This window comes from Apaloderma vittatum, unplaced genomic scaffold (genome assembly GCF_000703405.1).
Source record: "Apaloderma vittatum isolate BGI_N311 unplaced genomic scaffold, ASM70340v1 scaffold28015, whole genome shotgun sequence".
NCBI lineage: Eukaryota > Metazoa > Chordata > Aves > Trogoniformes > Trogonidae > Apaloderma > Apaloderma vittatum.
The window spans coordinates 4202-16029 of NW_009718088.1; the positions used below are offsets into that span (position 1 = coordinate 4202).

Below are 11828 nucleotides of genomic sequence, written 5' to 3' on the forward strand. Positions count from 1 at the left end.
GAAACCAAACTTTATTTGGCTTAAGACATGGCTGAGCTCTATACCTTTACAAATTACACAATGTATATGCAACAACAAAGGAATCATCTCAACATAGCATCAGTTGGCGTTTTGGCCTGTATAGACACAAATCTTGAACACAAAAGCCTAGTCAGCAATAAATGGTTTTCATATTTAGCAAAGACAGCAGCGCACTGGGCTGGCTAACTGGGCTAACAAAAAGAAGAAAGCAAATTTTTAAACTAACATCTAACTAAATTTAGGCCAATTTTTCCCCTCGGACATCCTGTTCCCATCAATACTGTTACTGTTCTTTCCATTAGTCTGTAGTTGAAACAGCACACTAGGCCCTGCCCCATACTCTCCAAGAGATGCATCTCAAAACCATATTTGATTAATAGTAGAAACAAAGATCTCTCCAGCTGTACTTGGAAACAATAGTTAGTTCCTCCAACCTCATGAACAAGCAAATTACAGTGTATTTCGGACATGAACTACAGTGACTGAAATCAAATCTCTCTCCTTTTTAACTATAACATTAAATAATATATAACATTTTTACACTTAATAGTCTGAAGTCTGGACATAAGACAGCTAATAAGGAAAAAAAGCTGGGGCCAAATCTGTTTCTGCGGAATTAATTCAGCCGAACTGAGCTGAAGAACTAATTTTACCCAGAGGAAAATAAATCTACCACAGGCACAAGGATGCACGCACCCACCCACCTAAGTGTATGACAGTGCTGGCACAGCAAAGTGCTACTTTTCAAGCACTGCCATCTCCAGTCCTTTCTTTGCGAGCCTGGATCATCTCCTTTGGAGCCTGCTTGCGGTCAGTGACTAAGCCCAACCAAAACATGAAGTCAATGAACCAGGTGGTGGGGTTGAACTTCAGGCCCAGCTCGCTGGCTGAGTAGTCGAATGGGAAGGTGTGGTGGTAGTTGTGGAAACCCTCACCTGAAAAAGAGAGAGAGAATTTAAAGACCATGAGTGGCACATCTACAAACTCAGGAACATGCTTGGGTGGGACATCCCAACGCCCGCTTCCCAAGTTCTGAATCCAGTGCAGGTTATGCACCACCCCTGGCTAAGGGACACCCCTCTCAGGCAGATTTACAACAGATCGCATTTCAGTGCTTTAGTCTTTCCTCCCAAGTAGGAGGGGGCATGTCCCACCTCTTACACTCAGGGAAGAAAACTGTAACTGCTTCAGGAGGGGAGACACACAACTAACTAAGAAACAGTCACTTCTGCTGTGCTGTCCCCAGCCAACTAATGAGAAGACAGGATTGCTACTGTAAACATATCTTCGCCCAGAGACTAGATGGCATTATTTCAGTGTGGGCACCACAAGTAAAACAAGGGAGTCTTCTTCTAGGATGCACAAGCTCCAGCCTACTCCAAGCCCTGGCTCCAAGTGATACCCAGTTACTGGTGCCCGAAATCCAGATGAGGGTGAAATACGATGTGATGTTACTCTGGGTTCACAAAACTCTACCCAGGGCTAAAGCAATTACCAATGGCTCCCAGAGTGACAAAGGTGTTCTGCCTGGGGTTGATGTTCTTGTCGTAAGGGCGGTTGCCATACATGTGAGCAGCGCTGTTGACCAGCCAGGTAACATTGAGGGAGATGGTGTATCGGAGGATGGAGGCAAGGAAGTAGGCGTTCCAGAGACTTTCCCCCCAGAGATACCACGGCACAAAGGTAGGGATCACAAAGCACATCAGCACAACTGAACTCTTGTAATACCTGCAGGGCAATAAAAGAATATCATCACCCCAGCTGTCATTCCCACCACAGTAAAAGTAGGGTTGAATCTCTGGAGACATGGTTCTGCCAGAACTCTCTGGCATAACCTGGGCTGGCCCTATAACTCCGGCAGGAGGAAACATTTCAGACATCCATAATCATGACAAGTTTTCTAAGTGCAATTCAAAATGCCAAGACAACCCAAAACCCTGAAGCAGCTGATAACAGTGGAGCTGAACAGCTGAGACCCAGTCCCAAAGCAAACTTCCCAAGTTGAGCACCCTTAAACTTTGGCAAGTGCAGAGTTAGCTGTACATCCTGAACTAAGGGTCCAGCTCTGGGACTGGAAAAGCCTAAGGCTTGGCATGGCATCAGTGGAACTGTGTTGGAAACACATTCACTGCTAAAAGCTGGCAAAAACATCCCCTGTGCTCAGATCAGAAGAGACTTGCAGCACAGCACAGGGTAGGTGTAACTTTCTATGCCACTACTGCTGCGTGAGCTCCAACAGTGGCAGAAGACCCAAAGCAGCTGCTAAGACACCACAAGCATCTCACCACAGGTGAGGAGAAAGATGCACCTTGGCCTGAGGGCCAGGATTACTGCTGCTCTCCCAGTCCACTGCCTGGCACAAGGCCTGGCACTTTTCCATATATTGGACAAATTCAGTGTGCAGTACAAAATGGGGAGGGGGGAAGTTGAACACTCTGAGAACAAACAGGAAATCTTTACAGTACAGCTAAAGCCACATGCCCAGACAAGGCAAGGAAGAGAGAGCACAAGGTGCAGGGAGCACAGATGTGAAGAGCCAAGTTCACAGCAGGAGGAACAAAAAGAAAAATCATGATGGGGGAATTAATCCAAGGCAAGTGAAGAAAGGGAGCAGCCTGGCAAGAAGTGAGGAGGTAAAGCCAAAAGCGAGATAAGAAATAAATGACTATAAAAAGAGAATAGTATAACGGCACTCAGAAGCAGAGAGAAGCAAGAGAGTACAGCTTGGGAGCCACCTGCATTGCGAACCCAGCTGAAGAGGAAGCAAGGTCCTGTCTTTCACATTGAGCCCTTCCACCTCCCTGGAGCCCAGATTTACTACAGCCCACAGTGATCCTGGGATGTTATCATCAAAGCAAGCTGCCACATGGAACTGGAGCAGTACGCTGAAGCGACAGGATTTTAAAGGGTGCAGAAAGAAAAGAAATGAAAAATAACACCCATATTTGTGTCCATATGACAGGTTTAAAATAGACCTTAGAATTTTCTAGAAGGGATGAGGAAGAACAGAGTATAGATTTATTAAACAGTTACTAAAACTTTCCATTTGTTGAAAGTTTTTCAGATAGAAGAACTGTCAATTTGATTAGACAAAACCAGGCAAACAATTTTCAATTAAGACCCCAAAAGAACTGGAAAAATGTTAGTATTAGCATTATTTCTGGAAGGAAGACATTTTCCATGAACATAGTTCTCATCTTTAACACACCAGCTGCTTTTGGTTATCTTATACATGAAATAAATTAAACTCTTGCCCTGCAAGTTCTTTGATTTGTTTTTTTGGAGACTGTGCCTCACATGCTAGGCTCTAGAAGGAGATCTGCAGTTCTCATGGTGAAAAAGAGAGTATCTCCTTAGCTTTCTCATGAACAATAGGTTCACCTACCTAAGCCAAGGCTATACGAAAGATAACAGATAATTTCCCACTCATCTGACTGACTTCTGAACCAGGTTGTGGATGAAGTTTGCAAACCTCATCAATTCAAGGCCCAGATTTAAGTAGATCTGGAGAAGAAAAATACCTTCCGGTCCAGGAAACTCCTTCAAAGTTCAAAGTCACTGCCACTCCAGGAAAATAAAATGTGAAACCAGCTTATTAGGCAACAATTAAAACCATTCTGCAAGAAGCCCAGGCTGAAGTCTTTGATGAAGACATTAGATCTTGCATCTGAACAAACATTCAACTATATTTTCTCTCTCTCCCTTTGACTGAAACATCCATTCTGGAATGAGAAACCTCCTTATCTGAAGTTCAGGGGAACTAATGCCTCAATAAATACTTTGGGAACAGGGCTGCTTTCATCTCATGAAAAATTTGTCACAAAGTCACTTCACTTGTGAGCCTCTCTTTTACATCACATGCAGGATTATTGGTCTGTTATTCAGAGAGGATGAATTTTGCTGCCAGACATGCCTGGAGCAGTACTGTGATTTCAGCTGAAGTGATGTGGTTTTGAACTGATTGAATGGTACCTCATCTAGAGCTCACCAGCACAACTGAATTCAGCAAAGCTAACAATCTGGCCATAAAACAAAACATGACAGAAAAGGGCTTATTATGATTTTTACTGATCTGACTTGCCAGGCTTTCCACACTGTCAAAAAAAACCTCAGCAGTTCAACCTTATAGAAAGGAGAAAGCTGAATTTTTCTTCCCAGATAAGGAAAGGTAAACTCCAAAGTCCTAAATTCAAATCCAGAGAAGAGGCATTTCCAAAGACATAACTTTCCTGCAGAAAACATACTTCTTCACTACACAACATTTGCAGCATAGCCAAAGCAGTAGTGCCTGCTTCTTGAGGGATACTGTTGTCTTGGAAAAGGTGGTAACACAATTAAGAGAAGCTGCAGGAAACTGCAAGCTTTTGCAAACAGGCACTGCTGACTGAGGAACTAGTAAAAGCAACAATATGTGGAGGGCAGTGAATTCCTCACTCCTGGAGTTCTTCCAATGTGGAAGTAATTCTGCTAGTGTACAATGCAAAAAATAATGCAAAAAAATAAACTAATGCAAAAAATAAACTGATTTCTGAACTCAACTGACTGCTCCCATTACCCATAAAATACTCAGAAATAAGTTTATGTGGTTTGTCGAAGTACCTGGGCCAAACATTTGCAGACAGAGACAGTCCCTAAAATACAGGTGCTCACATAGAGGACAAAGCATGTTGCTGAATTCTCACCTCTCACAGAGCATGTAGCAAACTGAACTAGGTCTATGCTAATTCTCAAGAGAGACAATTAATCGTGTGAGGAATGACAGCCTCAGGTGAGGAAGCACTTGGTCTGCACTGGCCCACAGTGCCAAAGATGAGTTTGCAGAGTAAAATGGGCACTTCTGCATTAAGTCATTACAACATTTGCTCTGATGATCAAAGCAGAAGGCCAAGGTTTCAGCAATGTCTGCTGTGCCTGTTTTCACAACTAGCCTGGCTTTTGGGAAAAGCAGAGAGACAAGGACAGGGCTCAGTGCGTGTGCAGCAGAGCCTGCAAGGACAGTCAGCAAGTGTCAGCCATATGTCAACAGAGGAAATCTGAGGGACAGCAGTCCCGCCTGCAATCAAGGTGGTGGGGATGTCTTGGAAGAGAGAAGAAAAATAAGGAATGAGCCACAACTAGACAACCAGGCAGAGGGACCTCGCCACCCCACCTCACATGAGGGCCCAGCACTGCCACTCACTTTCTTTGGAACCTGACAACGGGGTCATCCAGCAAGTCAGTGAAATCCAGTTTCCTCCCCTTCTCTATGACGTCCCGGTGCTTGCGCACAAACAACCAGCCGATGTGGGAGAAGAAGAATCCACGGCGGGCGTTGTGTGGGTCTGCATCCGTCTCCGAGTACTTGTGGTGCACACGGTGGTCTCGACTCCACTCGTAGATGTCGTTCTACACAGAAAGCACGGTGGGGTGAGAGGAGAGAGGCCAGTGCTGCTCCAGCAGTATCACTTCCAGCTCCTGCCCCACACAGTAATAGCAACAAACCCCTTTCTGATGCTCCTCAAAAAAAGGTTAGTCACTAAAGACATTCTGAAGGATCCCAGCTTTGCAGCCAGACAGCCCATAACACTGCTCTGAGAACTGGTGACACAGACTGGACAGGTCCCAGGGGTGGGGACCACTGGAAGTCAACCGACTCTTGGGAGTTACCATCTTCAGTCTGCCCTGCTCCTGTGTCCTCTCTGGCTGCTTGCTGTCTGAGGATGGCCACCAGGCTTGAAGGAACAGGTACACACATGCTTACATTTTTATTTTATGACCTTGCCATGGGGGAGGTTGCATATTTATTTTCAGGGTGCTACTGTAGAGTAGCAATTCTAGCATGCAATTCTAGCCTCCTTTTTCTAAGCTAGCTTCAGCTGGTTACCACTGATGGCCTTCAGGCAGAAATGTAAAATGTCCCTGAAAATGGGACAAAGTTTGTGGAACACTACACATTGCCCTTTCCTGATTTGAACAGGAGCTGAACTCGCTCAGCCTTTTGGAAGGATGCATCTTCCACAGTAAAACTGGCACTTCCATTTAAATCACTGCTCTGTCTGCAGGGACGTGTACAAGAGCATAGCTTTCCAGTACTTAAAGGAGGCCTACAGGAAAGATGAGGAGGGACTCCTTATCAGTAAGTGTACTGATAGGACATGGGGCAGTGGTTTTAAACTGAAAGAGCATAGATTTAGATTAGGTATTAGGAAGAATTCCTTACAGTGACAGTGGTGAGACCTTGGAACAGGTTGCCCAGAAACACTGTGGATACCCTCTCCCTTTAAGAGTTTAGGGAAATACTGGATGTGGCTTTAAGCAACCTGATCTAGCAGAAGGGGTCCTTAGCCATGGCAGGGGCCTTGGAACTAGATGATCTTTAAGGTCCCTTCCAACCCAAACAATTCTATGATTCTATAATTAAGGTATGAAAGGAGATGTGCCTATTTTATGGGAAATCAAGTCTTGCATTTGCAGCCAAGCTGGAACAAAAGTCTCAAACATGAGCTCAAACTTGGATGCTGATATAAAGCAAGTCAAACCCTGTCTCTGCTCAAGCTGTCAGAAGATCTGGGACACTGAAATACCTTATGGCTGTAAATGGGATTATGTGGATTGTAGGGAAGAGGGGATGGACTGCAATTTCAGAGTTGGATCCATAAAATGAGACTCTCTGACTTTACTCAGCTGATAGCATTTCAGGATCCCAGTTTGTTCTGCAGGATTCATTGGCTACTGGACTAAACTGGTGGGTTTTGCAGCAGTGCCAAGCTATTAGCACAGTGCATTGTAAGCACGTACAACACTCGCAAAATTCAGGCCACACATTCATCTATGAATTCAATTGCCAAACAACAGGACCAAGACATGGAAATGTTAGATAATGCCCAGATCCACAACAATGTGAACTTTAATCAGAGAATGCTTAGTGGAGTGTGCTTTCCTCTACTATTTCCATCTTTGCACTGCCAGGGAAGTACCCAAGACGTAACACCCACAAGAAGGAAGAGCTTGGGTTACTTTTAGGAACAGTAGTAGCACGCACAACAACCAACCACAGCAGCTCTGCTCCCAGCAGCACTGAGCAAACCATTTGTGGTGCCTGTGAAGTAACCACAGTGCGACAGACATCATGGCACTGAATATACTGTGTGACACAGTAAGCCCAGGCTAATGACAGCTATGTATATCTGTATTTTGGGAGACAGAAGTTCTATGCTGAAAGCCTCACAGAAATTACTGGTCTTTCCCAGTTACCAACATTTGAGAGAAAAGCACTGAGGCTGCCCATGTTGCTGAGGGGATTCCATGAACAACAGTTAAAAAATCCAACACAAATGCATGTGTCCAATTTCAGCCTTGCAAAAACGTTGTCTGCAATAGTCCACAATGGGCAAGTGAAGAACAAAAGCCCCAGAAAGATCTCAGCTCCTCTACACACAGTTGGACTAAGATCCATACTATTGTCAGTCTGTGGACGTTGTAATACTCTGAGTGGGCTGAGGATGAGGGGAACATTTTTCTGTAGCACTGATTCATCTAAGCCACTGAAAAGGAGGCAGTGAAGATCAGCCCCTAACCAGCACTCTAGTATGTTGCACCTTAACTATGCCATTGCACAGGAGAACAAAGTAAACTGAGTGAAGCAAAGGAAGTCACCGAACTCCTCAGTGAGAACAAGGGGAGATCTTTACCTTGTTGCCAACTTATTTTTTCCTGCAGAGAAACTAAAGGGAATGAAAGCCTCTACATTGCTTCAAGAGGGTTCAATGGGACTATCCAGAAGACTTGAAAATGCTAAGATTAAGTCATTTAAAATGACTTATTTAAAAATAAGGTTATGCAATAGGCACACCTAGGAAAGGTCTTCTTTGTTAACCAGAAATAATTTGTTGAGTGAGACTCCTGAAAAGTTTGTCACAAGAGCACTGGATAAAATTATTTGTGGAAGAGTAATGATACTGTAAGAAACTACCTTAGTTTTTCATACCACAGCAAGCACCTGCAGGGCTGGCAAAAAAACATTATTCTCCTGATGAAGGGGTTAGGAAGCTGTGAAACAATCAAATTGCATCTAATTAAAAACCTCAAAGGCTAAGAGAAAATAATGGCCAGAAGCCATAACTACCGGCAATAAATGTACTAAGGACTGGAGCACAGCACATGTAAATATGCTCTGAGTCTATTAACAGCAATCATGTTTCAGGAACACACCGCTCTTGATCAAGTTTCAGGTAAACACAGAAGTGAAATTCCTTCCACAGCAGAGAGTGACTGCATCATGCTGTGACAGTGGTGCCCATATGAAGTTTCATTAGCTGGTCCCTTAATAAACCTGCAGACCAGACTTATTACAGGACTACGTAACAGCTTCAGTAGGCTGACGTGAATTTCTATGCAACCACTGTTGCTGTGTGCAAATGCTCACAGCACAACCTCAGCCGAACAACACAGCTTGTTTCACAGAGATGGCCAGAAGCAGTAGCAGAGGAGACACCAGCACATCCCAACTGTGATGATGAAAAATTAAACACCAGGATATCAAGTAGACATAAACCAAGTATTACCTATTTCTGAAACAAACGTGACAGCAAGAGGCACAGTCTTTCAAAATTGTGAGAGCTTCACTCTACGTGAAGAGAAGAAACACAGTTCATCATGTTCCAATCATAAAATATGCACTGGGCAACAGGGCTAAAATGGCTGCATTTTTGGCAGGAAGTTCAGAGGAAGCACAGCATGTCACAGGCCATGCAACATCAAGTTAAAACACTTTGGCACAGTTTCCCCTGCCCTTCAGGAAGTCTGAATATTTCCTCAATACTCAGCATCTAGGGATGTTGTATATTATCTCCAACACTGCCTCTTCCTCCCAAAATCAACGTGAAGGAGATGGTCTGCTTGTGGCAGTAAAAACCAGCCTTTAGCAGGCAATGGATGTCATGGGAATTTGAAGCAGGCTTCAGACTACTTAAAACTTGGAGTAAGTGGTTTGGCCTTTCTTTTTCTTTCCAATACAAAGGGCAGAAAGGTGGATTGAAGCCACTTTGAGTACTTCCTTGCCTCAAAAATCGCACCATGTCCTCAGCCAAAAGCAGTGATAAGGCCAACACAGCTGAGAGCAAAATCCATATCAACAGGGGAGCAGAACGCAATGAAATCCCAATGTTCAGGCTCACTGGAACCAGCTCGACCCATTTATTTAAATTACTTATGAAAGACATGATGGCTGTAAAACAGGACAGTACCAAAGGGTTCTCATTTAACATGCTGAGCAAAGTGCTTGTAAATCTCTGTACAAGGCAGCTGGAATATGGCTAAATATAAAAGAAGTTTATAATAAAAATTTACACATTCTCATATTCAATCAAAAGCATTGTGCTCTTTGTAATGTCTACAGGGATTAACAAGATTAATTTTTTCCACCTTACTAAAAAAAAAAAAATAAATCAAAGATAATAAATGGACAGGAGTGGATAGAGGGACTCTCTTCATCTTCTGTCAAGCTACATGAGAAGTCAACCAAACAGACTGAAGGGAGAAAGCTTAAAAATCAACGCTCACATGGTACTCAATGCCACAAGGCGTCACAGCAGCCAAACTCACTAAGTTTAATGTTAGTACAAGTTCATATCTCTATTTTGAACAGCCAAAGGAGTAACTCAATTCACACCAAGAATATCCTGGTTCTGGTCTAACTCCTACCACCAGCTGGGTGTTACACAAACATTTTTGAGGTCTAAGATTGCCTATCAGTAAAATACAGGGCTAGTAACATGCTTCTTTGCAAATGTATTTGAATTTTACAAGTGATAAATGCTGCATAAAACAGAATTGTGAAAAACAAGATTATAAAAGGATGCCTGCTCTCCTTTCTAAGCATGTCAGAATCTCCAACTGCTTGTATGGACAAAAAGACTTGTTTATGCAGACATATTTGCATCAAGTTGGCCCTTACAAAAGTTTCCACATCATCTTGTGAAGTGTGGGACCTGACTTGTGCCACAGATAGGCTGCTGAGGTGCTGAGCTCCTGATCTGGACACATTCAACTTGGTCCTTAAGTAATTATTGCTCCTGGACTGTCTAAAACTACAGTTACATATGGGTGTGAGAGGGTTCTCTGCACCCTCTGAACCGAGTGTGTTACCAGCAGATGTCTCTGCCAGGATTTTTTTTTCTTTTGCTGTCTCTAAACTGAGGGGATCACTGCACAGGAGAGAAAGCTGCCTGGAGGCCAAGAATCTGGATGGGCAACCACAACCCCACCTGGAAAGCCATGGAGTTAGCTGCAGCCAGAAAGATCCGCAAAGGCAGCTTGGCTTTGTAGGAACGGTGGCTCCACAGGCGATGTGCACCAGCCGTCACACCCAGGGCCGTCATCAGGAAACAGAAATATGCTGAAAGGCAAAAAAACAAAACATGGGATGTGGCAGGGGCTAACTGCCATTTATTTTTGTTTTCTTTGATGTAAAGATGATCCTTGTCCCTGCCTGCTGACACCTGCAGGATCACTCAGATCAGGCTGGAGAGACAGAAGGTGAGGTTCTCAGCCCAACTCTGCCCCACAGTTCCAAGGACACGTTGTTCCACTACCCACCCCTCCTCATTTAGCTAGTGTGTTGTTCAGGAGAGTTTCACAGCACTAAAGCATCACACTGCGACATGTGGCTTCACCAAGTACAATGGAGTGAAAGCTCATCCCTCACGTCACAATAGTAGCAACAGCTCTTCTAACAGGACACTGTCAGCCTCCTTCACACAGATCTTTGCTAGAGTCCAATCTGTCAGTTTAAGAGCATCACATCTCACCTCTAAAGACAAGAGCTATGTCAGAATTTCCACAGTAAAAACTTCTCTTATTGGGAACTCATGACTTGGTAATAAAAATGGACCAGGAAGCAGAATATCCAACATCTTCCTCAGTTTCAGGAACTGCTTTTCCTTCCCCTAATTAAGACATTGGCCAAGTAAACTTGTTTCAAGCATTTTTTCAGATGGCAAACACAGCATTGGAGCAGCTCTGTTCCTTACTCACCATACTGGCTCCAGGCTAGACACACAGCACATGCACCCAATACCCACACCAACTACTAGCACAGTATCAGCATAATCTCTGGCTTTCCTATCAGCAGGGGCCATACTGGCACATGTTCTGGCCAGTTAACCTCCTATTTCTAGGGGCAGGACAAATGGCTGGCTGGGGCAGCAACATGAGATAGTGGACCTGGGCTGCCTGCTCCAGCCATGCATCTGTGTGTGCATTGATTGCTTCTCTGATGTGCTCGATGTTTTTGTCTATAGTGTCTTAAGTGTGATGAATGAGTTGTTTTCACTTGCAACAGAAGAGGATACTATGGGAAAGGGTTGCGTGAACAGTGCATTAAAGCTGCTCCTCCTTCTGGAGCGAGACCAGAGGGAAAACAGTTACGTAAGCCCCAAATAAACTGGACCACTTAAAACTACTCGTATTCAAGCTACCCAGCTATCATGATATAGACTCTTATGTCTCCCTCCCACAGATGTTGTTTTCTCATACTGTGCCTAAAGAATACAAGATCATTCTATAAGTGTAGAATTAAAACAAGAGTGGATTCAAACAATAAAAATATTACAGGACAATCTCAAATGTGTTTGCACAGTCTGAAGCAACGTGCTGTTTAGCCAGGGCTCCCTGCCATCCTAGACACACAGGCATGTTTTGGTTAAAACAGCCTACTCCAAATATCTAAATAAAGTTACTGGAACAAAAAGGGAAAACCCTATCCCCAGAAGGCCTCTTCTACTTGTGTCTGTGTCTGCACAACAGTCTGTCCAGCAGAGAACCCTGTT

At 43.9% G+C, this 11828-nt stretch overlaps 1 protein-coding gene across 1 annotated transcript; it reads right to left on the bottom strand.

Moving 5' to 3' along the window:
* Nucleotides 1-380: 380 nt before the first annotated feature.
* Nucleotides 381-11138, bottom strand: LOC104269486 (stearoyl-CoA desaturase 5-like). The gene is made up of 6 exons (XM_009870143.1): nucleotides 11040-11138; nucleotides 10266-10499; nucleotides 5201-5406; nucleotides 1517-1749; nucleotides 726-956; nucleotides 381-690 (listed from the first exon to the last, which is right to left on the bottom strand). Exons 1-5 carry the CDS (start codon nucleotides 11136-11138, stop codon nucleotides 766-768), a joined length of 963 nt encoding a protein of 320 aa, XP_009868445.1. The 3' UTR covers nucleotides 381-690; nucleotides 726-765.
* Between the last annotated feature and the right edge of the window lie 690 nt (nucleotides 11139-11828).